The sequence below is a fragment of the Anser cygnoides genome, chromosome 24, assembly GCF_040182565.1.
Source record: "Anser cygnoides isolate HZ-2024a breed goose chromosome 24, Taihu_goose_T2T_genome, whole genome shotgun sequence".
NCBI lineage: Eukaryota > Metazoa > Chordata > Aves > Anseriformes > Anatidae > Anser > Anser cygnoides.
In genome coordinates, this window is record NC_089896.1 from 5,710,589 (window position 1) to 5,737,474 (window position 26,886).

The window sequence follows — 26,886 nt, forward strand, 5'->3', positions numbered from 1 at the left end:
AGCTGCTTAAGGAGAGATTAAGTGAAAATCATTTCTATTTGTTTTAATATTTATCGAGGTTTAGTAAATAATTGATGCTGATCCCTCCTTGATTTCCTTGGAGGGCCGGCATGCAGTTCTGGTGAATTTGAGTGTAACGACGTGTGACAAGAGGAGCTGGGGGAGCAGGCAGCCGCCAGGCAGCGACCCAGGGCTCGACCTGCCAGCCCTGGCCACAGGCTCCTGGGGAACCTCTGCAAATGCATTTCTTCAGCCCTCACCTCTCCCCCCCCTGCAACCTCCAGCACGCAGAGCAGATCCCAATGTCCACAAACAGCGTAACGTTTATTGGCCCCTTGGATTCACAGCTAATGCTGTGAGTGACACATCTATCGAGCCGAGGGGTGGGTACAAAGGCACCGAGGGAAGCAGCAGAGCCAGAAAAGCCACTTGGGCAGGATGTCAGCAAGGTGCTTGCATGAGCGGAGAGAGGGAAGCTGCTCCTGCCCCGGTACTGGCAAATGGGGACGAACAATCAGTTGGCAGCAGCCCGGAGCCCTGCCCGTCGGGGATTTCTTCGGGTGCGCCGAGAGCTCACACCAAGGCTCGCACCTTCACGCTGGCAGCATGAAGGAGGCGGCGATGCAGGCTCTGGCTGTGGAGCTGCGCCCAGGATTTTCTTTGTTTCTTGGTACAAAAAAAAAAAAGGAGGATGGATGGAACAGCACTTGGGTCTGTGTGTATGCGAGGCACAGCAAGCCAGGACTGTCACCACGGGAGGACCCAAGAGAAGCTCTTGGACATCGGAGCCCCCGGCTGTTCTCCCCTGCTGGCCCCAGTCCCCTGTGTCCTCCCAGTGCAAAGGCTTCGTCCCCACTGGGGACAGCTTGGGGGCTGCTTTTTGGAGCTCGTGGCCCGTGTCCATGTGTCGGCGTGGTGTCCAAGCCCTGCAGCACCGCCGTGTGCAGCCAGCAGAGCTCAGAAGCTGCCCTCGCCTTACCTGCATCTTCTTGGGCACCCCATGCTCCACTCTTGGGGAACCTTCTTGGGGGTCAGCCATTTCTCATAAAGGGTCAAATCTCCAGGGTTTGGGAAATGTGTAGGCTTGAAAAACTCATGGTCCAAGGGGAAGGCGAGCTGGGTGGGGCAGGGGAGATCACAGCTCCTCTCCTCTGTGGAAAGAACAGACACTCTCAGGCGTGCCCGCGGGCAGCAGGCACCCTGCCACCACCACGCGTGCCCTCGCTGCTGGGGCACCCCATGAACGTGCCCATGGTCATGAGTCCTGGTGGTGTCCATCCTGTCCGGTGGGGGACAGGGACCCCCTCATCCACTGCCCGTGTCACTGCGTGTCCCAGCTCAGCCTGCACCCATCTGAGTACCTGCCCTGTGCCCCCGACGGCCTCACACCAGTCCTGTTCCCATGGGGCCACCAAGCAGGAGAGTTCCTGTTGACGTGTCACCCTCCCCTATAGAGCCACCAAACTGAAAAGTCTGGTGGTGGCATTGCTGGTGGCCGCCCGCAGGGCCCATCATCCCCAGCTCACGTCAGGACACTTCTCCCTCCCTCTTCCCCTTCCACGACCCCCTCAGATCGAAGTCAGGTTGGGAGCCGAGGCCCGTAGGGCTGCCACACACCTATTCTGGGACTTGTTTTCCTTCTCCTCCATCTTGAGGTGGCACTGGCAGGTGGAGGCCTTGCTGTAGCTGACGGAGCGCTTGGTGGCCTTCTTCCACTTGCGCACCCTCTGCACAACCCGCTTGAAGATGAGGTAGAAGATCTCACAGACGGTGAGGACAATGCAGATGGAGGAGGCCCCGACCATGAAATAGGTGAAGACCCTTTTCTCTGTAGGCCGAGCGATGTAGCAGTCCACAATGTTGGGGCAGGGCAGCAGATTGGAGCACTTGACCAGCCGTGGCAGGTCGAAGCTGTCCCACATCTTGTGGAGGAGGTAGAGGAAGAGGATCTCTATGACAAGCTTGAAGAAGAGGCTGAGCAGGTAGGTCCACCACAGCCCGCCATGCTTCTTGCCCGTGTTGCTGTAAAGCTTGGGGCAGTTCTCCCCATTCTTCTCCCGGTTCTTCTTCTCCCGGTCCTCTCGGTAGGCCACATGCATGATGACCAGCAGAGAAGGACAAGTGACGAAGATGAGCTGCAGGGCCCACAGGCGGATGTGGGAGACGGGGAAGAAGTGGTCGTAGCAGACGTTGGTGCAGCCCGGCTGCCGCGTGTTGCAGTCAAAGTCCTTCTGCTCATCCCCCCAGACGCGCTCGGCCGCCACCACGTAGACCAGCACGCGGAAGACAAAGACCACGGAGAGCCAGATGCGGCCAAAGGCCGTGGAGTACTTGTTGACCCCGCTGAGCAGCGCCTGCAGCGTTTTCCAATCCATGGGGACCGGCGCTGGCGGCAGCCAGAGTCAGGAACCTGGGGAAAGAGCAGCTGGAGGACACAGCAGTGGGGCAGCTCCTCTGCTGTGCTCCAGCAGGGCCTGGACCCTCATAACCCCACTGACCTCCCAAATTCTCCCCCATCCATTACTGGGGACGGGGCACGACCCCACTCGTGCACGCAGAGCCTGGGCTGATGGGGACATGTCCGACCCCGCGCTCCCACGGTGACGCTCAGATGTGACTCAACCTCTCTGCACTTCCCTCTGATAGAGGCTTTGCCGTAAGAGATGCTCAGCCTGGCAAAGTCCCTGCCACCCGCTGTCCCCGATTACGTATGTTGGTATAAACTGGCAACAAAATTCCCCGGAATGGGCCAGGATAAATAAGGAGAGGCCGTGCCCTGGGAGGATGACGGGGCTGCGCGTGGTGCTGGGTGTTTCAGCAGAGTAAAGCCTTAAGTAGAAAGCAGCCCCGTGAGCTGGCAGGCCCCTCAGGATGGGGGCAGGAGGGGACCCTGCATTTCCATCCCCCCAACCACGTCCTCCTTCGCTGCCCAAAGGGGCAAGTGCTGAAGGCCACCAGCACCAGCCCTGCGGAGCCTTGCCAGCCCCTGTCCTGGCTGCGGGACACCCAGACACCGACTGACGTGTGATCACTCAGGGCACGTCGCTGCATGTGCCTGAGACACATCAGAGCCCTGGTATGAAGGAGGGGAGGCTTCGGGGAGCCCCACGGGTGCCGTTAGTCACTTAGCGGGGGAAGCTCCCTGGCAGGAGCGGGGCTGAGCTGGCAGGGCTCCCCATGGGACACAGCAGGGTGGCACAGCTCTTCCCATGGGATGTCAGACTCTGACCCTGCCGGTCTCAGCCCCACTCAGGCCAGTTTCCACCTGGGGGAACTGGGCTAAATGGCTGCGGCACCCTGCTAAAGCTGAGAGCCCCAAGGGGAAGCAGCTGCAGCAGAGCTGGGGACGGCAGGACACGCGAGTTTTCTCTCTTGTAGGCGATGTGCAAGGGAACCCAAGCCTGGGTGGGAGCGAAGCTGCTGAAAGTGAGAGCCTACATACGTCAGCCCGGCTGTCACCCCGGCTGTCACCCTGCTCCTGGGACAGGCAGGGTCCTGATGGCTCTGCCGGCAGCCCTGAGGCCCTGTGCTGGCTGAAATGGCTCTGCGGCAAAGCCTGGGGCTGCCCCAGGTCCCCTGCCAGCCCTGCTGGGGGTCAGCCCCACTGCTGCGAGCCATGGCAGCCCCCCAAGGATTGGCAACAGCCAGTGCCTGCGTGGCTGGCGCAGGGGTGAGCCCAGCCCAGCAGGAGATATGGTTCCAGTGGAGACCCTTCCCAGTATCACCAGCCCAACATTTCCACACTCCACACCCTAAAGAAGCGCTGCCCTTGCCAACCCAGCACCCTCCAAGACATACCTGCAAGAGAATCCGGCTCCTTCCCCGCTTACCGCGGGCTGGGGGTGGGGAAGTGCCCAGCTCGGGGCATGGCTGGTGGCGCGATCACAGCTGGGTGCTCGGGGTCCGCTCGCTGCTCTCTTACATCTGGGCAGGGCTGTGCAGTATAGCACGGTGTCCCGGGGCTGTGGGGAAGGATCAGAGCCTCAAGCACTGCCCAGAGCCCGTGGGGCTGCTGAGAGCCCAGCCCTGAGGGTGTGCGTGGCCAGCCTGTGCTGCTGGTGCTGGGACGCCCCAAGGAGCACGGCCTCGGGTACACGGTGCTGTGCTGGGGGTCCTGCACCAGGGCAGTGCTTCTGCTCGTCCCTGCGTGCCTCTGCACCACGTCTGAGCCCCGCAGAGCCTCCACCCCCAGCAGCACACACCGGGGTGGGGGCAAGCCCAGCACTCCCTCCCGGCCCTTCCTCCACATCAGCTGTAGGATCAGGAGCAGGGAGCCACCACTTTCCCCTCCGCACCCAAAAGCTGCCGAGCGAAGGCTGGAGCCCGTCACCCCTGCACACCCCGCAAGGACCAGAGCCCTCTCACCAGCCCCCCAGATGGCCATCTGCAAATTCCCCAAATTCCTGGGGCTCCATGGGTGACACTACCCAGCACCCACCCACCCACCCAGCACCCACCCACCCGGCACCAACCCACCCAGCACCCACCTGCCCAGCTCAGCCCGGTGCCAGCTCCAGCCATGGGTCCGCAGCGGGGCAGGAGGGAGAGGGCCGGGAGCTGAGCCCCGCGGGGCGTGGTGCTGAGCGTTGTGCAAGCCCCACGGCCCGGCCGGTGCTGGCTGGGGGCCAGGCGGAGCAGAGGCTGCTCTCCAGGTGTGCTGGGCTCTGCCCCCAGCGCTGGTTTGCCTCCCCCAGAGCCCAGCTCCCTTGGCAGCACCCAGCGCCGCTGCGTGCCAGCCCGCTGCGTCACCGCCGGGTGCTGCCCCGCGTGGGTGCAGGGCGTTGGGCCCGAAAGTGCCTGGCTTCTGCCCGGGGTGTGAATGCAACAGAGAGGGGCTCTGCATCTTTTGGTCCCCGGAGTAGGCGGCAGGATGGAGAAGCAGAGATGGGGTGGCCTTTGCTGCTCCTTAGGGTGCCGTGCCCCCTGCATCGCCTCCCTGGGTGCATGCGCTCGGCTGTGGGTGCACCACCATGGACAGCCCCGTGGGGCAGGGTCCCCACCACCACCTGTGGGGTCTTGGCATCGCTCAAAGTCCCCAGCTTCAGCCACTGCAGCACCACATCCCCAGCTACGGCTGTAACACACCTCCCACCTGCACCCCCTTAGCACTGATGGGTTCATGTCCCCCCAAAACCTCCGCCCCAGCCATGGTAGAGGTACCTGCCCTGCGGGTACGTGGCCAGAGGGAGCGGGACTTCCTTTTGGAGTGGGGAAACCCTTTCCTGGTTGCGTGTTCTGCAGCCTCCCTGTGTGCTCGGGTCTCGTCCGCAGCGCTGAGCGTGTGTGTCGGGAGCAGGCGGGTGAGTTGTTCTGCTCCTAGCACCTGGGTGAGTCTGGCAAACAGCTCCGCGGAGGTTACTGTCTACGCACATGCACGCACACGCTCAGGTTGAATAATAAAGGCAGGTCAAATCCTGCAGAGAGAGCGACAGAGCTGGATTCCTCCCCCGGTGACACCCGTGGCTCCCGCCAGGCGATGCCCCGTGCCCGGGGGCTCCGAGCACGGTGAACCCGCAGCAGACCCGCAGGGAGCAGGGGGCTGGGAGCCAGCACCGGGCTCTCACCGTACCTCAGCCCCAGCCGCACCCGCTGCGAGTGGGGCAACAGCACCGGTTGCTAAGAATCACAAATTATGCAACTCTAACCTATTTTTAAAACGCTTTTGCCTTACTAATACCGAGAACATCAATATCTCCCACCTACGGCATCCTACGGCCACCGCCCTGCTCCATGCGCTGCCAGCCAGGACCTTTCCCAAAGGCTGGCACAAACCCGATGGCAGTGACCGGCTGCAGAGCGACCCTGCCTTGCTGACCACGTCCCATCCCATCCTCTGGGGACCCGGGACATGTCCCTAAGGGGAACACCCCTCTTCCAGAGCACCGGGGGCTCCCAGGAGGTCAGATCCTCCTGCCCAGGCAGCCAAGTGGCACCAAATGTCCCCACTCTGCCTCTCCCCGCTGAGCAGCCCCATTTCACGCCTCTGGACGTGGCTTGGGCAGGAATGTGGTGGCCCAGGCAGGAATATGGTGGCCCAGGCAGGAATGTGTTTCCGCTTGCCTGCGTTTTACTTGGCCTTGCGGCTGGCCCGAGGCTGGCATTGCTCCGGCACGCCCCAGGCTGAGCACCCTGTGGCCTTGGAGCCCCGCGGCACCGTGCTAGGTCCCCTCCCAGCTGCAGAGCCCCGCGGGTGCTTGATGCTCTGAGAGGTTTGCTCAGGGCACTCGTGGCAGACAAGGAGCTGCTCCCTGAGATGCCGGAGCCCTGCGGCATTTCTTTTCGCCAGGAGGTCAAACAAAGCTGGAGGGGCCAGGCTGGGGGCACGGTGGGGAGCAGGGGGCCGGGGAGCCCCAAGGAAACCCCAGTGGGGTTCCAGGGCACCTCTCCCTGTCTTGGTGGCTCGCTCCTGTGCCTGTACAACCGCAGCACCATGGCACCTGGCTGCAGTCCCTGTGCCAAATCTGCAACCCTGAGCCCTTCCTGGCTTTTTCCCTCTTCTCCCAAAGGCAGAGGGGAAATGGCACCCCAATGGGGCGCTGACGTGGGAGTCTGGGGGTGCGCAGATCAGAGGGGCAGGCGCAGGCACCCATTTCCCCACATTTCCCGGAGCAGCCAGGAACCCACCCAGCCCTGGGCACCTATCGGCAGGATCAGGAATTTGAGCTATTTTGTAGCAAGCCACAAGCCGGGGCAGGAATTTGGGGGCTGTGGCCTGAGAGAAGGAAGAAGCAAGGAGCTGAGAGCCACCCAGCAGGTCTGGTGCCTTCCTGGGGCAGCACCTGCCTCCCTTCCCCCAAACCCCATAGACCCCGACAGCCCCTCGGCTGCAATTTGGGCATTTCAGGAGGGGCCGCATGCCCCGAGGCTCCCAGCCTGGCTGGCGATGCTGCCACGGTGAGAAAGTTCAGCGCCTTTTGACACAGACAGAAGATTTCCCCCACGGCAATTGGGTGGGGAAGGAAAACACCCCGTGTTTTGCAGCGCTCAGCCGGGTATTTGGGCGGCCCTGCTGTGAGCAAGTCTCCCATCCGTGGCCAGGCTTTGCCATGGTCTGAGCAGCAGGATTGCTCCTAGTCCCCGCAGGAGGGTTCCCTTTTCCGCCATATGCCTGAGCTCACCCCTTGAATTCATGCCCAAGCTGGAGCAGGACCCTTAGAGTCTGCCCAGATCCACTGGCATCCCTGGGAGGGTCCCCGTGCGCCCCGTCCTGCCTACGCGTCCCCGTCGGTGCCGCACGTGAATGCTGAAAACCTCCAGTGACTTCCCGTGGCCTGACCTCGGGTCCTCCATAAAGGAAATAATCAAGCGGCGGAGCACACAGCCTCCGAACGCCATCGGAAAAAAACCTCAAAGTCTCTTTAAAAGGGTCTTGAGTGGGGCATTGCGAGATGGAGGCGTTCGGTCGCCTGCCAGGGCTGGGACCTGGCCCGGTTTTTGATCCGTGCCCCTGCCGCATCCCTGGGGCCCTGACCTTCCCCGCAGGCGCTGGGGGTGTGGGAGTCACCGGGAGCGTGGGAGCGGGGCAGCAGCTCGCTCAAGCAATTTGGCCATAAATCAGACGTTTTCTCCTCAATTCCCAGCAAGCAGGCGGATATCAGACCGTGAAGAAACACGACCCTGCTGGGAAGGATGGGCTGCCCTGCCCGGCACCGCAGGGCATGTGAGCCCCTCTGTGTCTCTGGTTAGGCTGGAGTTCGCCATGCTTTTGTTTTAAATCCACCCTCCCAAAAATTCCGGGGGCTTCTGGGCATCCCTCCCAAGCAAAACCAGTCCCCCGGATGATGATGCAAAGAGTAGAAAACATTCAGCTTTTATTGTAACATCCCCCAGCTTATTTACTGTGCCACCAACACTAGTCCTGCCCATCGCCACGTGCCCTGCGCCCCACCAAGGTGCCACAGTCCCCAGCTCCTGCAGCACTGACCAGCGTGATCTCGGCTCCCTTTGGTACAGAAACACACCTGCGATAACAAGACAAGTGACTGTGCTGGTACCCTGGCTGATGCCAGCCACTGTTGAGCCTAATTCTGGATGGTGCAAGGCACCCGGAGCTTTGCAGAGCTGCCGCGACGCTTGCTCGGGGCGAGATAACGTGGCCCAGCAAGTGGCACCTGGACGGTCAGGTCTCATTTGTGATGTGTGGAAGTGGGGCAGAGGTGTTTGGAGCTGGGCTGAGCTGGATGCGTCCCATTCCTGCAGCGATTATCGCTTCCACCTGGGGAACACCTCTGGGTTTTGCTGTTGGACGACGGCCTCGATCAGCAGCAGTCAGCGCTGCGTGAAAACAAACAGCCCAGCCCCAGCTCTTCAAACGAGAGGCGAGGGCTCACACAAAGAACAACTTCAGTCCTCTGACGCTGAACGTCTCGGCAAGGAAAATTTTCCGGTGGATGATCCAGCAAGGAGAGAGGACAGAGGGAAGCCAGAGATCAACACACCTTCCCCTAAAAGGGGTGGAAGAAACCCGCCTATATTCACTGTATTCATTACCCCAAGGGTCTCCAAACTCACCGGTGTTGGTGCAAGGAGCTGCTGGGTGCTCAGGGGGTCCCAGCCTGGTGGCAGAGCCCCCCCCCCCCACGCTTCTCCACCCTGGTGTTTGGCCATGCTGGCTCCTGCCTGGTGGCCCCCTGTGGCTTCTGGCCATGGGGGTCCCTCCACCTCCACACACCGCTTTGCAGAGGCAGGGGCTCAGGTGAGATCGGCTTCAGGGGCTCACACGAGGCCAGGTTCAGGGGCTCAGAGGTGCTGCAAACTGCAGGAGCTGCCATGAGGGGCTGCCAAGCAAAGACCTGCTCTGAAGGGCTGGGTGCCGGCATCCCCCCCGTGCCTTTTCTCGGCAGCAGGCGCGGCGAGCACTGGGGCTTTCTGTGCACACGGAAAAAAATAATAATTGCACCCTCTAAATACAGCGAAACCAGTAACAGATCGAGCTGCTTGTTCAGTGTTAATGTTACTTATGAGTGCATTCGCCATGAAATTATTGTTAATTATTCATTCCAGCTAATGTTCAGTTACTGTTGATGGCCTTAGAAATTGCAGAGCAGCCTGAGTCACGGCAGAACGCGACATATTACAGCAATAAACGAGATCATATTCTGCCATTTAATGTTATTGTTTAATCAATGGCTGGGGTGTTTTTCCTCTCCTTTATTTGCCTGTTTCGCTCGTGTGTTTTTCTCTGGCTTTGCAGGAAGAGCCTGCAGCCCACAGCGGGCTCTGCCCGCCCAGCTCCTTGCCCCTGCGCTTCCTTGCCAAGCACACGCTCTTGTCCCAGTTGGTCATCAAGAATTTATTAAATTTTTATAGAGCCTGTGGTTACAGGGGGGTAAAGAAGCTGTCCACCTTGCTCAGTGCTGTGGCCCGCATCTGGGTCCCTTTGCTGGCGGTGGGGACAATGCGTTTTGGGGGTGACACAGTCCTTGCACCCCTCTCGGCACAAGAGCTCCCATGAAGTTTTGTGCCCAAAAAGCAGGAAAACCACTAATTTGTCTGTCACGTCGTAGAGACAGAAAGTTTTATTCACTGCAGGGATATACTCAGGATCGGCTAAGCCAGCCCCAGCTGGGACAGGCTCGCACTCAGCGCTCGGTGCTGGCTCCCAGTTGCCATGGAGCTGCTCGTCCCTCACCTTGCAGCACCTGCTGGCTCTCATAGAGCACCCACACGTCCTGCAGCACCTCCTTTTATCCTAAATTCATCAGAATAACACAAAGTGCCTTGCCCCAAGGAGGGGAGAGGCTGACCCCCACCTTGACGGTGCAGCCCCCCCGGCACTCCCACGACCAGGACTTCGAAGGGTCCCACCTGGAGGAGCAGGGGCTGGGGCAGGCAGGCGGCTACGGGCAGCCCTAGGGAGGAACCTGCTCCTGCTCGGGCATGGGGACGGAGGCCATGGGGATGGAGGCCGTGGGGATGGATGTTGTGGGGATGGAGGCTGTGGGGATGGAGGCCGTGGGGATGGAGGCCGTGGGGATGGATGTTGTGGGGATGGAGGCTGTGGGGATGGAGGCCGTGGGGATGGGGGCCGTGGGGATGGGGGCCGTGGGGATGGGGGCCGTGGGGATGGAGGCTGTGGGGATGGATGTTGTGGGGATGGAGGCTGTGGGGACGGAGGCCGTGGGGATGGGGGCCGTGGGGATGGAGGTTGTGGAGATGGAGGCTGTGGGGATGGAGGCCGTGGGGATGGGGGCCGTGGGGATGGAGGTTGTGGAGATGGAGGCTCTGGAGATGGAAGCTGTGGGGATGGAGGTTTTGGGGATAGAGGTCGTGGGGGGCTTGCAGTCCCCCGGGGGGAAACCCTGCCCCCCGGTGTCCTCAGGCTCGGCGCAGGAGAGCGTGCAGTCCCGGCTGTGCTGGCAGCTCTCCCCGCTGCGGGCCTGGAGGCACTCGCAGCACCGCTTGCCGATCAGGTAGGTGGCCTCGACCAGGCTGAGTGCGATGCAGATGCAGGTGGTGACCACCATGAAGATGGTGAAGATGTTCTTCTCGGTGGGCCGGGAGATGAAGCAGTCCACAATGTTGGGGCACGGGGGCAGCTCGCACTTCACCACGGAGGGCAGGGTGTAGTTCCTGTACAAGCGGTAGAAGATGTAGAGGAAGATTACGTCCACGCCAGCCTTGAAGATGAGGCTGAGCAGGTAGGTCCACCACAGCCCGCCCCGCTTTTTGCCGGGGTTGGGGTAGAGGCAGCGGTAGTCGCTCCCCGCGGCGGCGTGGCGCCTCTGCTCCTTGGCCTCACGGTAGGCCACGTGCATGATGACCAGCAGGGAGGGACAGGTCACCAGGATGAGCTGCAGGGCCCACAGGCGGATGTGGGAGACGGGGAAGAAGTGGTCGAAGCAGACGTTGGTGCAGCCCGGCTGCCGCGTGTTGCAGTCAAAGTCCTTGTGGTCGTCGCTCCAGACGCGCTCGGCCGCCACCACGTAGACCAGCAGGCGGAAGATGAAGACGAGGGAGAGCCAGATGCGGCCGAAGGCCGTGGAGTACTTGTTGACCCCGCTGAGGAGCCCCTCGAATACCCCCCAGTTCATGGTCCCCTGGTCCTGTTAGCTAACCTAGGAAGAGAGGAGACACGGTGACAGCGACTGTCCCTGAAAGCAGCAGGATGTCCCCATCCGAGCAGCTGCGTCCCCCAAGGCAACAAAATGTGCCCCAAGTCACCAAAAGGTGCCCAGCACTGACCTAAGGCTGAGGTGTCCCCCTGCAGGGCTCCGTCCCCATCTGCGGGGACTCAGGGACCCAGCGAAGTCCTTCAGCCACAGCCCACCGTGGTCCATGCCCAGCTCAGCCTCCCCCCGTCCCGTGCCATCCTCCCCATCTCTCGCCTGGCTGCCCAGCTATTTGTGATTTCTTTTTCTTACGTTGCCGGGCTCGGCACAACAAACAGGAGCAGGCCAGGGCGTTGACTCACCCGGCAGCTCCGCCGCCACGTCGTCCTCTCCCATCGCTGGAATCTGACAGCTCCTCCGCTCCCCCCGCCCCACAGCACAGCAGGAGCCCAGCACCAGCTCAGCACCAACGCTGCAGAGGTGCCGCTCTGGGGCTGGGTGCCCACTATAACCAGATTTCATCAGCTCAGGTTAATCTCAGCCCATAGCAGCCCCAGGACCCCGAGCGGCTTGTTTGACCCTGATAAACCCGCTGCACGTGGAGCGGGTCTATGGCCAAGCAGGACTCCCGGGGCTGTTTGGCACCAACTCTCCTTAAACAACTTCTCTATCAATAAAATAACAGGATTCACCCTCGCTGGCAGCGCCATACAGATCCTGCTGCTCTGCGCAGCCCGTGCTGCCCAAACCCACCTGTGGGGCTGGCCCGTAAGTTGGGGGCCCCTCCAACACGATCCCATGCACGTACCTGGAGCTCCCTTCTCGCTGCCTCGATCCGTGGGGTCGGACGGAGCCAGGGAGGCTCGGACTCAGGACTGGGGACACAAAATCCAGCTTTCACCTTTCCCGTGCAAGCTCCCGGCAGCAGCCCGGGGAGTGCCGGTCGCCCTGCGGCAGATCGAGCTCAGCTGTGTGCACCCACGGTGGGAGACCCCCCCACCAGCCCACCCTGCCTGCCAGGGCTGGGTGCTGCTTCAGGGGGCCATCCCCCAGCCCCTGAGGCTGTCCCTTACCTGGGGACGTCCCAGCAGAGGCCAGGCCGCCGCTCGGTCGGTGCTCGCCCGCGGCAGGAGCGCATCGCCCGGTGCCGAGGTGCTGCGTGAGTCATCCTGGGGCTCCTGGGAGCGAGGAGGAGATTCCCGGGGGAAGGGACAGGCTTCGAGGCAGATCCCTGCATGCCCCATCAGGCCAAGCACTGCCGCGCTGCGTGGGGCCCAATCCTGCCCCCGGGCAGCACCGGCTGCACCACCGTGGGGAAGGGCAGGGGCTCGGGGCTGCCTGTCCCTGGCTGCCCTGGGGACACCAAGGTCCCCCAGCACGGTGCCAGCCTGGGTGTTGCTGCCCTCTCCCCATCTTCCCTCTCTTGTACCCCCAGGGGGTGACGTGGCCAAAGCCCTGGGAGCCAAACCCCACCCTTCGTAATCCCCTTTTACTCAGACTTTGCACCATGCCAACGCTTTAATAAGAGCATTTTCCCCTCCCTGCCTTCTGACGAGTAGGTGGCAGCTGATTATTTCGCTGGGAATTAATTAACCACCTTTTCCATGCTCCCCTTACCTGTGCTGCAAGCTGGTGCAAGTCCCCTTCCCGTTGCCCCCCCAACCCAGAGCCCAGGACCCTCCCGGGACGGGGACCCCCTCCCACGGAAGCCTCTTTCTGAGGCCTGGCCCCCCCCGGGGCACCGCAGGCGCAGGGATCGGGGGGGGGTGAGGGTCCGGGGAGCGGCTGCTGCTGCGTGGGGTGCGAGAGCTCACGTAGAGCCCGAGTCATCTGAGGAGCACATACACGTTTCATTTGCAATTCCGCTGGGTTTTAAAAAAAATGGAGAGAAACAAATCTAAACAGCTGTAAAGTAAATTACCACTGTTTGCCGATGGCTCCAGGGAAGAGTTCTGCAGTTTGAAATCAAACAAGCCCTTTTTTTTCTAATTTTATTTATTTTTAACCCGCCGGTGCAGCGGCTGTGATGGGAAGGGGGCTCCCAGCCCCTCTGGGAGCAGGATCCCAGGGCAGCCCCCTCGTCCCACAGCACCCGGCAGGGAGCCCCCTGCCCCAGGCTTGCAGATATCCAAAGAGGCTCTCATGGCTTGCCGCTTTCTGGGTTAAAACCCTCTCTTTTGGGCAGTCACATCGAGTGGATGTCCTCCTGAGGAAGCAGGGAAGGGACGGGGCGTTTGCGTCGTCTCCCGAACAGGACAGACGGATGCCCGTAAGGGATGGTGGCATCCCACAGCTGCCTCTCCCGCTTCGGTTTGCTACAGATTTGTTTTCCAGGGGCAGGGAGCTGCCCCAGGCTGCACCCTCTGCTGGAGGAAAGCAGCTCGGGGCCGGGGAGGTGCGCCGACGGCAGCACTTCGGCTTGCAGGAACGAGCCCCAGTTGTGCGCTTTCCCTACCGCATGAAATATTAATAACGCTTTGCATTTATATAGCGTCATTCATCCCGGAGTCACCCAACAAGCTCCTGACATGAATCACACGGCGGAGGAAACTCTGCAAGGCGGTGGGTGAGCGGTCCTGCCCATCTTCCCGCTGCACACGCCGAGGCACGGCGTTGTCCTCTGCCTGCCGTAGGTGAGGCCGCCAGAGCTCCTTTCCCCCTAGGCAAGCAGCATCGGTGCTGCCAGCACAGTTTTGGGAGCTATTTACCTGGATTAGAAACAATATTCAAGGGAGGAAATGCGTTTGGTGCTGGTGCTGTGAAGGGCAAGCGGCCTGGCTCCTCTTGTTGGGCAAGGCCCCCCCATTCTGGCAGCCCTTCCCCAGGACCAGCTGCTGGGCTCCCCAACCCCAGGGACTCCACAGGGCACCCAGCAAAGGTGTGTCCTGAGGGCCCTGCTTCACTTTCACCCATCTGAAAGCACCTGTGATGGCTGTTATTTTTGTCTGAAAAAATTGATTTTTTTATTTTTTATTTTTTATTTTTTAAGAAGCCAAGCTAGGGAAGTTTGGGGTGGGGTACAGCCCAAATACCCGCAGCCAGCAGCTGCTCCTGGGCAGGCTGGGGGCTGGCACAGAGCCGCTGCCCCCTCCCTGGTGCTGTGCTGATGGTGCAGGAAAGGGGCAGCAGGGAAGGGATGCGGTGGAGCACCAGGGAAACCCCTCAGCACACGGGCAGCTGGCCTGGTATTGACCAGAGGGTTCCCACAGCATGAAAAAGCAGGCAGAATACCAGTGGGGAAAGGTTGTTTTCATCTTATTAAAGAGCCTTGTATTTAAACTGTCCTTCAGGTCTGCAGCACGAGATGATTGCAAAGGCTTTTACACACCAACTCAGCAGGAATCGCTTCTGCGATTCTGTTGCACACAGATGCTCTTTAGTAGGGCAGAATCCCATTATTAATGCTGGATAAATACAGCAAAACAGGCTCGGGGTGAAATTACGGAGTGTAAGCAGCATCAGGCTCCGAGCTCGTGGTGCTCTCTGGACCCTGGCGGCCATCAGTCAGCACGGTGGGGAGAGGCAGGTGGGGAGCAGTGATGGAAAACGGGGGCTTCCCAAGGAAACCCGGGTCCCGAGAGCAGAAAGGGGCACGGCCCCACGCCAGCCTGCACGCAGGGCCGCTGGGCGCACAGCGCGGCCACCCGCGGCTGGTTTCACCCGACACGTTTGTTATGCAAAGAAGGAGGCACCTTGTTTGCAGACAATTAAAAAAAACCAAACAGATTAGTGAAAGGCAAACACGCGGAGCTGGCTGGATGTTGCCTAAACCCCTGGGAAAGCCGGTGAGCATCCAGCGCTGTTGCAGCCGAAGCGAGCGGCGAGGCGCTCGGTGCTTAGGCCAGCCCTGCTGCTGCTGCCCCCGTCGCTGCCCCACAGGAGGCTTTCACCTACCATGGGGCTCCCATGGGCACCACCTCTGAGCACTGAATACACCTTAGGAGCCTTGCAAAAAGCCCAGGGCTTCCTGGGGGTGCCAGCACCGCAGGCTCACCCATTTAATGCAAGCTGCAGCAGGAGGCCCTGCAGCTGCTGGGGGCTCAGGGCACAAGCCACGGGGCTGACCCCCATCGCTTGGTGCTCACGGAAAAAGCCTGCATGGCCACAGCCCCACAGCCTAGGGCTCAGTGGGAATCCTACAGCAGTGGCAATAGGGCTTCAGCCCCGTTTTACCAGGTCCTGGAGGGCCCTGGGGAGGTTCTCACCCAACACACTCCATGCGGCGCTCCTGGGGCTGGGGAAGGAGGCAGCCCATGATTAAGGGGAAGATGGTGAGAAGGTGTCACTGCTAATGAGGCTGACAGCAATTAAAGACCTGGCTGGAGCAGCAGCGGGGTGAGGGTAGTGTGCTAATGAGGAGGGGGCTGCAGCACGAAGGCGCTGAGGTTCAGTAAGCAGAGGGTTTCCAGCGGCCCCATTTCTGCTGCAGTTCTGCCCTGGCAACCTCTCCACAGCACGGCCTGGTAGCGGCCATCTCACACGGCCAGGACCCCTTCGTCTGCTAATATTTATAAGCGTGGCTGGAGGGAGCAACCTCATCTCTAGTGAGAGCTTAATTAATCACGGAATCAAACGGGCTGGATGAGATGCTTTGCTACCGAGGAGATAAATTCGCACGGTCACTGGTGGCTGAGGATGGAAGCGAGGTCAGTGCTGCCCTAAATCATTGCAGCTGATGGAGAGAAGGGCGCGAGGCCAGCAGGGTGCTCAGGAATGCTGTCCTGTGGAAGCTTGCTGTGCGCTGGAAGCAACTCAGGGGCACAGAGGGGGATGCTGCTGCGGCACATCGCCCCTGCCAGGGCAGAACTACGAGCTCCCAGTCTGTCCAGACAGGTCCCTGCAATGATGGCAAGCAAAGCTCAGGGCCACAGGCAGTTATCGGATCCTAATACCCAGGTAGAGAAAGGTAGGCATCCAGGGGTGCCTTCAAAACGGGAACAACCCAGCCTTCAGACCCTGCTGGTTGTCGCAAAGGGGCCGGGTTATTTCTGTATTGGGTCGTTTGGCAAAATAATCGTCGTGCGAGCAACATCTTTGCCCTTGCTGCTGACCTTGGCAGCATCCAAATGGCCAACCCACAGGTCAAAGTCTTTATATCCTATTACCAGCCTCCTGAGTCATGCCTGTCCCCTGGCAAGTCGTATTATTTTGAAATGGCAGCTAAATGGGAAAGAGGTCGTGCTCCCAATATGGTGACAATAAGACATGACAGCACTTTTCTGAGTGATTAAGCCCCAGGTGATGTTGGGGCTACAAGACAAGCGGTGGAAGGCTGGAAGACTTTAATCACCCCAGGCACACCATCGCATCCTCGCCATCCATCCTGCTGGGGTGAGCTTTTATTGCAAAACGGAAGCGATAGCAAATAATAATCAAGCCCAACCTGTGCACCGACCAGTTAGTTATCCACGCTGCAGGTACTGCTTTTAATAACCAGCCGGAGCAGCCTGTTGGCCCTCAAAGATCCTTCTGCAATAAATAAAGGCTGGTGCCACAACGCAGCCGGCCGGGGCTGCCGCCAGACACTAGATGGCATTGGAAGAACGCGCCGTGCGGCGCCCGCACCTTCCCCGGCTTCCCCTGGAACAATCTGGCAAAGCAGAGCAGAAAACTCAGGATGACGGAGCAGAAAATGTCTGTGCCTGGGTGAGGATGGAGCTCACCTTCAGCCCTCGCTCCAACCTTGCGCGGCTGCCCGGGGGGAGCGAGGCAGCGCTGCGGGAGCTCGCGGCGTGTGGCCTCCGAGCTGAGCTCACGCAGCACTTTGCGTGGCGTTATTTATTTTCCGAGGAGCTGCAGGCTGGACCTTGCACGGCCGCTCACGGCTCCCTGGAGCTCAGCTGCCCCTGCCCGCAGCAGGAGCTCTGCAGCTGCCTGTCCTGGGGGAATTTTACCCCTGACATCTCTGCTCCAGGAGCGCCGTAGCCCAAAGTCAGGCCTGGCTCGCCCTGGGAGCCTCCTTTCACCTCCCAGATTTCTGCTGCAGGGCTGTGAGGGGGGAGCAGGAAGGCGAAGAGCTGGTGCTGGGTTTGGAGGAGGCCTTTTGGAAATAGCTGCTCTCGGGCTCCGCTTGGTTCACGTAAACCCAGCTGCCCTGCACGAGCAATGGCGAGGAGGAGCAGGGCTTTAAAGCAAGTTCAAATTCGAAAGCTGCTGCTGGCCCGTCCCTGCCCTGCTGACCCAGAAGCTGCAGCTCCATCATGTGGAGAGGAAAGCTTTTCTGCTGCAGCTGGGGCAGGTGCATCCCCAGCCACCAGCAGATAATGGGTACACAGGGGAGCAGGGGCACATCCGATGCAGGGGCTCAGGGCACTGGTAACCGCAGGAGAGCAGATCCCTCCTGCCATCCCTCTGGCCCCAAAGGGCTACTCGTGGGATGATTTGCTTTGAAATGCCCCCACCAGGGCATCCCAGTGCTCCGCATCCCAGTGCCACATTTTGCCATGGGGCAGTGCTTGCAGCCACCCCGCTGTTTCATTCCGGCTGTTGACCCCCCTGCCCCAATCAATCCCCCCTCCACAGCAGCCTGCCAAGCTCCAGGTGCCCCCCTACGCCTCCTTCTCCCCCTCGCCTGGCTGTTTATCGAGCACAGCACCATTTATTCATCTCGCTGCAGCATCCCCGAGGCCGCCGCAGGAGGGGCCCCTCCTGGGAACAGCCTGGGGAAATGCTGAACGTCCCAGCACCAAAAAGCTGCTGGCAGCAGTGCCCCGTGAGCCAACATCATCAGTCGGAGCTGGAGCCCATCTGCAACCACCAGGATCAGCCAGGATCGTTCCTCTTCCAACTGCTCCCCATCACCTGTCAGCCTCCCCCCGCACCGAGCAATCACAGGGACGGCGTCTCCGCTCCTACACTCCCCCAAATCAACTCCCGAATCCCCGCTGAGCCGAGCTGACTTTTGCATTTTGTCTCCTAAATTATGCATCGCGCAGGAAGTCAAACAGCCACAATATGTCTCTTGATTGCAGCTCGCTCTCTTCCAGCCAGCCCCGTGCTCGCAGCCCGCGTCTCCCCTCCGCGGTGTCAGCAGGCAGATGGCACGGCACCGCTCGCAGCCCCCCGCTGCCTTCAGATCCCCCAAAAGCCCCCCCCCCAGCCTTCTGGAAAAGCAGCTGCTTCAAAGCAGGATGGCCAGGCTTCACCTTGCTCTGCTTGCACAGGGGAGAGGTGCTGGGGAGCATTGCAGCATTCTTCCAAAGGCTAAAAGCTTGCTCACACCCTAAGAAAAATACCAGGCCCAAAATCCTTCTCAGCCTGCTTGGCTTGCTTGTGCCACTCCTGGGCCCTCTGGGCAGCAAATTCATGAACTGAACTCTGAAAAGGGCCCAGACTTGGCTTGCAGCAAGAGATTTTGCATCGTTGTGTCTTAAAATGTCAGCACTTTAATTAGCTGCCATCTGAAGCTGGAGCGGGTTTGCCTGGCAAATCAGCGAGCAAACTGGTTTGCCCCTTTCCATTTTTAGTTCGGGCTGAGAAATTTGTCCAAGCTGACCTTTTGCCTCTGAGACCCCCTCAAAATTCCCATTCCGTATTGGCATTTCCTAAAAACAGGAGAAAACAAGAGACGAGGAGGCTTCCCCACCATTTCCTGCCTCCTTCTGCATCCTTGATGGGCAGCGGCTGTCCCGCGGGGCAGGCGGGGGCATTGGGGCGGGCGATTTTCTGCTTCCCCCGATGCCAAGAGCTGCTCAGTAATGGGGTGCAGGCAGCAGGGCGGCTGTGCAGAGCCCTGGGTGTTTCCGAAGGGGCAGCTTATCCCTCTGCCATGCTGCCCAGCACACAGCCCAGCCAGGCTGGGCTCCGACCTGTAGAGCTCATTCCCCAGCCTGACATTTCTGGGGAACATTTACGCATTTTCGCCCCGGGAAACATCCTTTGGAGAAGACTCGAGCATCCGCCTCCTCCCCTGCCTGCTCCCACCCTCTGCCCAACATTTCAGGCCTCTTCTCCTTGCTCCCAGCACGGGGCCATCCAGTGCCTGCCAGGCACGCTGCCTTTTCTGGCACTTGTTGGCTCTTCCAAACCCCGTGGCTGTAGGTTTTGCCTTTCATCTCCTTTGGACAGCGCTGCCAGGTCACCTTCACGTAAAGGGAAAAGGCACGGCTGAAGTTCTCCCAGATTGAGGTGTTTCCTGCTCACAGGTTTTTAGTGCACCTGTTAAATCTCCAGTCTTAACCACCCTTTATATTTCGGATTTTTTCTGTAAGTGTAAGGCTGCCAGAGCCATAACTTCCACTCCAGGATAATTTCTTGCTCTGAAGGATGCAGTGAATTTCTTCACAATTTGCTGACCGTCAGAGCACGCTCTCCAGGGGGGTTCCGCTGGGGAAGTATTGGATTGCCGCGGCTGGAGATGGAGCTTCGAGCCTCCTTATGCTGTGTGTGTGTGGCAAATTAATGAAAGCAAATACAGAAAAGCACCTGAAAAACCACAGGGAAGTCAGAGGCCATAGCGCCCTGCCGCGGCTGCTGGCTTTGGAAATCTCGGTGCTAGTGCACCACAACGCCTCGGAGGGCCCCAATAATCCAGGACGTCTGCGAGGAGAAGCCACCAAAAGCCACTCTGCCCTTTCGAGAATCCTCTAAAAAGCTGGGTTTAACACAAGAAATGCCACCACGATCATCTGCAGGCGTGAGCAGCGACGGCTGTGCCGTGCCCCAGCTCCTGGAGGACTTGCACCACCAGAGCCAGGACATCCAGCACCTTCTGCACCACCGGCCCCGCTGCCCTGCCTCCTGGTGCCCAGCAGCCTGGAGAAGGGTTCAAAGCAGATACGGAGCCAGCGGCTCCGAGCCATCCCTAATTACTGATCTAATTACTGCCTGGACACGGAGTAGCTCAGCCTCCCAGCGTTATTGGGGACTGCCATCACAAAGGGCCACGCGAGCGCCCACTGTCCCCACGGCTGGGGGCTGCAACGTGCTCGGGGACGTTGGCTTTGTGATTTGGGGCAGCGAGAGTCTTCTGCGAGAGTGGCTGGCTGAGCACCACCACCCAGCACCACGCCGCCCAGAGCCCTCCCGAAACGGCAGAGCAGCAGCCGGTCCCCAAAAAGCCGGAGCCCAAGCGCCGCGTTCCTCACAGCCTCGCAACTCCTCAGCGCCGCAGAGGAAGAAGAGCGGGATCAAAGCATCCTCCCCGCCTCCCCGCTCATTGACGGAGAGCCCGGAGTCCTGGCCTCGCCGTGCCCTGGGCTTTGGTGGAGTGCGACACTCGTCTGCGGCGTGGCAGGCAATTACGGCTGGAAGAAAGCGGGGGCAGATCGCCCCGGCCGTGGGAAGAATGCGAGCCGGCCGCCTTTCATCTGCACCCCACCGGCCGCCGCCTGCCGCTCGCTATTCTTATCCCTCCGGATCAAGGCGCAGCGTTTCCTCCGCCTGCCCTTGATGCCGGCAGCCCCGGCGTCGGGCGGGCATGGCGGGGAAGCGGCCGTGCCGAGGGCCGGGGTAGCTGCGGGGCACGACCCCGCCGCGGCGGCTTTCAGGCTCGGGGAGCCTGAAATTGTACGTGCAGGTGTGGAGCTGAGGCAGCTCTCGCACGCCGAGGAAGGTCAGCCTTGGCTCACGCTTGACTGGAAATCACAGATCCCCTCAGATGGCTGCGGGCAGTGGAGGTGTTGTGTCTGTGTTGGCATCGGAGGTTGTGCTCTGGGAAGAGGGGTTCTGGTAGGAAATGTTGGTCATTGGGCTTTAAAAATCCCCCCGTGTTCTCATGAGAGAGCCTGAGTCTCTCTAGTCCTTGGGCAACTTTGCCCCAAACTCTAGTCCTTGTGAGAGAAGCGAGAACCCATGGGTTATGATGGCACGATGTCCCTCGGGGCTGCCGCCTGCCGTCCGTCCATACCGCTGAAGCCAAGCGAGCAGAGCAATCCTGGGAGCGACCAAGGAGCAGCAACCTCACCTGGTGGTGCTCACAGCTCCCGTCTGCGACCAGAAGGCTCCGTCTCAGGCTTGGCCATCTCCAGTCCTCACAAACCTGCAGGAATTAACCAAATCCCATCACTGCACAAACCCAACATGACCACAGCTAATTTCGGGGAGGAGGAAGAACCAGGCGAGTGCAGCCTCCAGCCCTGCCGCCCGCTCTTCGCCAATCCCCACCGCGTTGGCGGGTGCAGGATCCGGCCGCTGGCCTCCCGCACGGCAGGCAGCCCAGCCACGGTTACGTTGGCCAGGGACGCGAGCAGGAGGCCATGAGTTATTAATTGGCTGGGAGAGGCATCGTTATTCCCGGGCTCCTTCCTAGCACGTTCGCCGTGCTGGTTCGATACAGCTGCAGGAAATCAGCCTCATTATCTGGAAGGATCCAGGAGCTCTTCCCAGAAGTCAAACCCAGAAGCAGCCCCAAATGTTCCTGCAGAGAAACAGAAACTCTGTAGAAGTTCACTGCTGGCTTCACTCCCTGGGAACTTCTCAGTGCTGCCCTGAGCGAGGCTCTGCTCTCCTGCTGATGGATGTGCTGTGTTTGAGGAGCCGGTGCCGATCTCGCCCCGGCACCAGGGACTGCGTGCTCCATCCTCTCACTTGCCTCTTTCATTTCAGGATTTTAGAGCCTGTGGACATCCAGCTTGTGGTGTGCTGGGGTTCAGCCTCCGGGGGAGATGCTGAAGGGAAACAGGCCCGTGGAGAGCAGGGTGGCGCGCTGCCCCTTCTTGCTGTGACCAGTGCAGCCTTGGACACTTAACCTGCTTCCACCTCTCCTGCACACAAATACAGTTGTTGAAATTCTTCCATTTCCATGACATATGAGAAAAAAAAAAAAAGATCTGCCTCATTGGAAGGTTCCCTTACTCTATATTACTTTAGGGGGAAATTAAAGCAAAGGCTATTTTTTACCTACGATACTGGGAAATAAAGGTCATTTCTGCCACCTAACTGCCGTGCTGCTGCGTGCAAGCAACTGCCAAGTGGAAAGAGCAGCGCAGCCAGGGGCAGCTCCCAGTGCTCCCAGTCACCCTGCTTTGAAACCAGAGGGGAAACACTGCCAGCAGTTTGCAGCCAAAGAGCTGTGCCGGGGTCTGTCACCACCATGCACGAGGCCTGGCCCTCGCATGGTGTCAATCGCCCACACACGTGCAGGGAGCTCGGGCGCCGCGCTCTTGCTCCTTATTTGCAGAGACGTGAGCAGGAGCAGCAGTGGCAGCCGCTGGGTCCCCGCCGCACACAGCCTGGAGAGGGGTGGGCTGCTGAACCGGAGCTGACAGACTGCTGAGGGAAGGATGACAGCCCAATTTACGCATCGCTCTGTATTTTTGCTTGAAAAAGTGGGGTTACTTCCCTCTTTCCCAAAAGCAACACCCATGTCCGAGAGGGGAGCGAGCACGGTGCTATATTCACCAGGGGACGGCTCGGGATGGTGATGTGAAGGGACGCTGTGACATCTGGCTCATCCCCACGTGCATGTGGGTGAAATAACTGCGTCCTTACACACACGGATAGGACAGACGATGCCAGACATCGTGGTACGACTCCGACCCACTGCGGGCTCTGAGCTGTCCCCAGGCGTGCGCTGGCCTCCCCGTGCGGTGGCCTCCATCAGAGCCTGCTGCTCTCAGCAGTTTGGTTTCCTCCATCCACAAAACTGCAGTTAATGTGGTTTTCATCGTAGAAATGGGATGGCAGGAGCAGGGCACCCGGGCACATGCAGGACGGTGCCACCGCCGCCTCCCGACGTCCCCGGCTGCGCAGCGCAGGGCTGGACGCCTGGCACGGCCCCAGCAGCCTGCTCCTTTTCTTTTCCAGGCTATTTTTATCCTCCTCCCAGTGACAGATTGAGGGCTTCAAGAACAGCCCCGTGAACTCTCTCCTGCTTCCCCGCCATGGAAATTACTGCACAGCGGTTCAAAATGGGAGAGCAATTTGCAAAACAAATAAGTCTCCGATTAGCTAACAAGCGGCAGGCTGACCTTACAGGGACCCTTTCATTAGGAGACACTTATTCCCTGATACTTCTCTATAGAGCACCGATTAACTGCATTGGGATGGAGGGAGCTACTTCATACTGTTTTAATGAATTAAATATATGCCCCTATTTGGCTCTTAATGTTAAAAAATATTAAGTACGGTAATTGTCACAATCCCGAAGCCAGTCATCTCTCCACCCAGCAGTTCATCTCTGCTTCCCCCTTCCCACCACAAAGTTTAATCTCTTAATGTGCTGCTCGTGTCACAGCGCTTCCCTCTGTTAATGCCAGCCCATTAAAACGCACGGCTCTGTCCAGCTGGGTGAAAGAGGACGGCTGCAGCGGAGCAAAGGAGAAGAACAGATGATCACAAGTTGCCCAGGAGCTCGGCAGCTCTCTGGCTCCAGTTTTCTGAGAGTAGCGCAGGACATGGGGCTGTGCTCCAGGTCCTGCCCCAGCCGTTAGCTGGTGCTGGGGCTTTTTCTTCTCCTCCCCTGCATCTCCTCTTCCTCCAGAGTCTGTGAACACGGAAAGCGCGAGCTGTGCCTCCACCGTGTCCTGCGGAGGAAGGAGCCCGCTGGAGCTTGGCCAGCCCCTGCTCCTGCCCAGGGCGATGCCGCTGGAGCCAGGTGCCCAGCCCTGCGTCGGCTGTCTGGGAGCACAACCCTCCCTGCAGCTCAAGGCGGTCGGAAAAGCAAACGGGGGAACAATAACAAGGAAATGGTGGTTGAGGCCTCAGGAGCAGGCACGCAGATGTCACAGGGCTCCGTCCCGAAGCTCTCCCCGCTGCCCCCGGGGCCGCGAACCTCACGCGTTACGTTGGTGTGGCTCCGGCTGGCGTGTAATTTAATTACTGCGTGCTTAAGAGATTAAATCTGCGATTAAAAGAATTTATATGGATTAGCACAGGATGATTTTAAATCACTGCCAGCTCACGGCGAAGCACACCAGGGATCTGCAGTAAAAGCAGTGGCGATGCGAAGGGCTCGGCGGTGGCTTTAGCCCTGTTCCACGTGCCAGGGAAGGGAGCGGGGTCGGTGCTGCAGAACCTGCCCAGCTCGCAGCCCCTCTGCAGAGGAAGGGGACAAGGGGTCGGTGCTGTCCTTTTGCAGACCCCGCTGCAGCTGCCTGCAGGCAGCATGGGGCCGGTGGTACCAAGGAGCAGGAATTTGGCCGGGCACGGGGAGCCCCCAGCTGCCCAGCCCGGTGAAAGCTGGGGCTGGAGGGAGCCAGGGCATGGCCACAATGACAGCAGTGGTTTCACCTCCCCTGTCTGCTCCTCTCCATCCGTCTGCCACCCGATCGCACACATCACTGCGTACAAGCAGTCCTCTCTGGCGTCTCCAGGCATGAATTTCAGTCCGTTGTTTAAATCCGCCAGTTATTTTTCTTAAGTCACTTACTAGATGTCCCTTTATGGGGGAAAGAAAGGAGCTGGATGGGAGGAAAAGTGAAGCATGCAAACTTGGAATATTTATGAAATAATCTGGTTTAAATCAAATTCACAAATCTCCAGCTAAAGCTGTGTTCCAGAAAGCATTATTGTTTCCCTCTCGGGGGCGAGAAGGAGAATGCAAAATTCATTTTCCTGAGCTGCGAGGGGAAGCAAAGATCAAGGGCAGCATTTCATCAAACCGCCTCTTCCAAAATGTCCATTTGCAACCCCCAACCCTGTCCCTGAGCAGCCACCTCACCCGGCCATCCCTGGGTGGGGGGGCGGACCCGTGTGGCTCCAGGGCGAGCCCAGCCAAATGGCTCCAGCGAATATCCTGCAGCATTTTTAAAATATTCTGGCTTTCTAAAGAGTGACCACATATTTGCTGCCTTGCCTACCACCACAGAGCCTGGCACGGATCTGTCCTTTCTCCTCCAGTGCAGCTGGTGCCGTGCTGGGCTCCCAGGCTGGAGGACAGCACCGGTGTACGCAGCCCCAGTGCTGCCTCCTGCAGACCCCAGCGGGTTCCCTTAGCTGGGGACAGCACCCGAGGAGGATGCAGCCTGGCTCCGCACACACCCAGCCACCTGCGAAGAGCTCTGCCCTGCTGGCAGCAGCCTCCCGGCCACCACCAGGGCACCGCGCGGCTTCTGCCGCTGCACGGGGACGGAGCCGGTGCCGCTGTTCGCAGGATTGCAGCGCGGGCCCCGTGCAATCTGTTTGATTTGAAATATTAGTGAAGAGATTAAAAACAGTGCTCATGATTTTGTAATGCATATGGTAATTAAAGTGTTACATTGCAATTATGATGTAATTAAACTGTGGGATGCTCTTCAAGATGCAATTGCCACTCATTTGCATAACTGACGGATTTGCTTATTATCACCCTTTTAATATATGTATTAAAAAGAGCATCAAGAGCGCTGGCTAAGGAGGCTTGCGGCAGCTCTACCCAGCACCCAGCCTTCCCCACGTGCCGTGCTTGTTCACCCTTTCAAGGCTGTTGTCTGGGGGTCCCAGCCTGGAAACCCCAGCCCCCCACCAGATCTGACCTTTGCAGGCAATTAACACGAATTCCTGCATCCTGCTCTCCCCACCAGCTGCACACATCTGTCACGGAGCGGCCGCCAGGAGCTGTGCCCTACGTGCAGCAATTATTCTCAGCCGTGCCAAAACCTTTCTGGTTCAGCAAATTACTACAGGTACTGAAAAAAAAAAAATCACCTTATGAAACAGGGCTGATTTTTTGCCCTTTTCATCTCGCCAAAACTTCCTCGGAGGAGCTAAAATAAAAGCACGCTCAGCACTGGGCTGCCCGTTCCTTCTCCTTGTCCCCATCGGCCAGCTCTGCAAGGGCGCGCAACGCGGGGCACGGACGCAGGAACACGCTGGGAGGACAGCTCAGGAAAAGAAATCTTCGCTGAAAGCCAAAGCCTCTGCCTGGACTTTGCTTTTATCCGGAGAAGGCCAGGCCTTAAAACACCTCTGACAGCTGGTAATGCCTCAATCTGACTCACCGAAGAGTGCTCAAGAAAAGGAGAAAGGACTTTGCAAATGGTTCCTTTTATCTGCCGTTTTAACCCGCGCCGAGAAACATGAGATTCCTGAAAACGTGATGTCTGGTGTGCTGCAGAAATAGATCTATCAGGAAACTAACGGCGCTGCTTTGAGAGGACCAGGGGCTTGGCGCTGCAAGGAGCAACATTTCTTCCCCTGCCCGGCAAGACCCTGGCGAACATTCCCGGGCTGAGCGCGGCGTGGCTGGGCACAGGGCACGGTGCGGGGATGGCACACGCAGGCAGGGCACCGAGCAGCTCACACTGTCGAATTGTAGGGAGAAGCATCGCTGTGAGCAGGTGAGCTGCCAGGGCTGCTGCTCACAATGCTCCACATTGTCTTAAAAACACATTTGCCTTTGCATAATTGCCTTTCCAAACTAGCTTCGCTTTCGTGACAGATGCTGTTAGCCTGCCCAGAGGAAGAAGAGCATTGGCTGAGGCAGATAACACTGCTCAGCTCTCAGCATGCCTGTGTGGCTGCAGCCAGCACCAGCACCAGGACCCCCCGGCCGCCCAGCACCTTTCTCACCAGAAAACGCTCGTCGGTGGAAACGTGGCGCGTTGTGCTGCGTGCGCTGCCGGCACTCCAGCTGGGCTGCCTGGGGGCATCTCAGCCACCAGTAAATCATACAAAACACGGCACAAAACGAGCGAACTTCGTAGGAGAAGTTTGATTTCACCTTTGCTTTTTGCTCCCACCCGAGAAGGGCCAGCCTGAAGGATCGCGGGCTGACCCCAGGCCGGGAGGCGCTGCGAGGAGCGGGCCCGGGGCACTGGCGGCTCAGGCGCACGGGGACGGTCATTAAATCTTCAAGGGAATAGGATAACTGCAGGCCTAACTCACTGAAGATTTAATACAGCTGAAGCTTAATTTCCGTTATATAAGGACTTGTCAAAGTTAGGAGCATAAGTCATAAATGAGAAGATTTAGGTGC

At 59.3% G+C, this 26,886-nt stretch overlaps 2 protein-coding genes across 7 annotated transcripts; both read right to left on the reverse strand.

The window, feature by feature from the left end:
• Window positions 1-305: 305 nt before the first annotated feature.
• LOC106038079 (gap junction beta-3 protein) lies at window positions 306-5,459 on the reverse strand. Of its 4 annotated transcripts, XM_048052761.2 has the most exons (4): window positions 5,161-5,446; window positions 3,799-3,962; window positions 1,618-2,410; window positions 306-1,151 (listed from the first exon to the last, which is right to left on the reverse strand). In XM_048052761.2, exons 3-4 carry the CDS (start codon window positions 2,373-2,375, stop codon window positions 1,136-1,138), a joined length of 774 nt encoding a protein of 257 aa, XP_047908718.2. In that variant the 5' UTR covers window positions 2,376-2,410; window positions 3,799-3,962; window positions 5,161-5,446; the 3' UTR covers window positions 306-1,135. The 4 variants fall into 4 exon arrangements, with proteins under 4 accessions (XP_047908718.2, XP_047908717.2, XP_047908715.2 ...); XM_048052760.2 differs by having other exon boundaries at window positions 306-2,425; window positions 5,161-5,459; XM_048052758.2 differs by having other exon boundaries at window positions 306-2,410; window positions 5,161-5,456.
• A 4,028-nt stretch (window positions 5,460-9,487) lies between these two features.
• LOC106037937 (gap junction beta-5 protein-like) lies at window positions 9,488-15,867 on the reverse strand. 3 transcript variants are annotated; one of them, XM_048052744.2, is made up of 3 exons: window positions 12,125-15,867; window positions 11,860-11,926; window positions 9,488-11,057 (listed from the first exon to the last, which is right to left on the reverse strand). In XM_048052744.2, exon 3 carries the CDS (start codon window positions 11,031-11,033, stop codon window positions 9,852-9,854), a length of 1,182 nt encoding a protein of 393 aa, XP_047908701.2. In that variant the 5' UTR covers window positions 11,034-11,057; window positions 11,860-11,926; window positions 12,125-15,867; the 3' UTR covers window positions 9,488-9,851. The 3 variants fall into 3 exon arrangements, with proteins under 3 accessions (XP_047908701.2, XP_047908700.2, XP_047908702.2); XM_048052743.2 differs by having other exon boundaries at window positions 11,860-11,999; XM_048052745.2 differs by lacking the exon at window positions 11,860-11,926.
• Window positions 15,868-26,886: the final 11,019 nt, after the last annotated feature.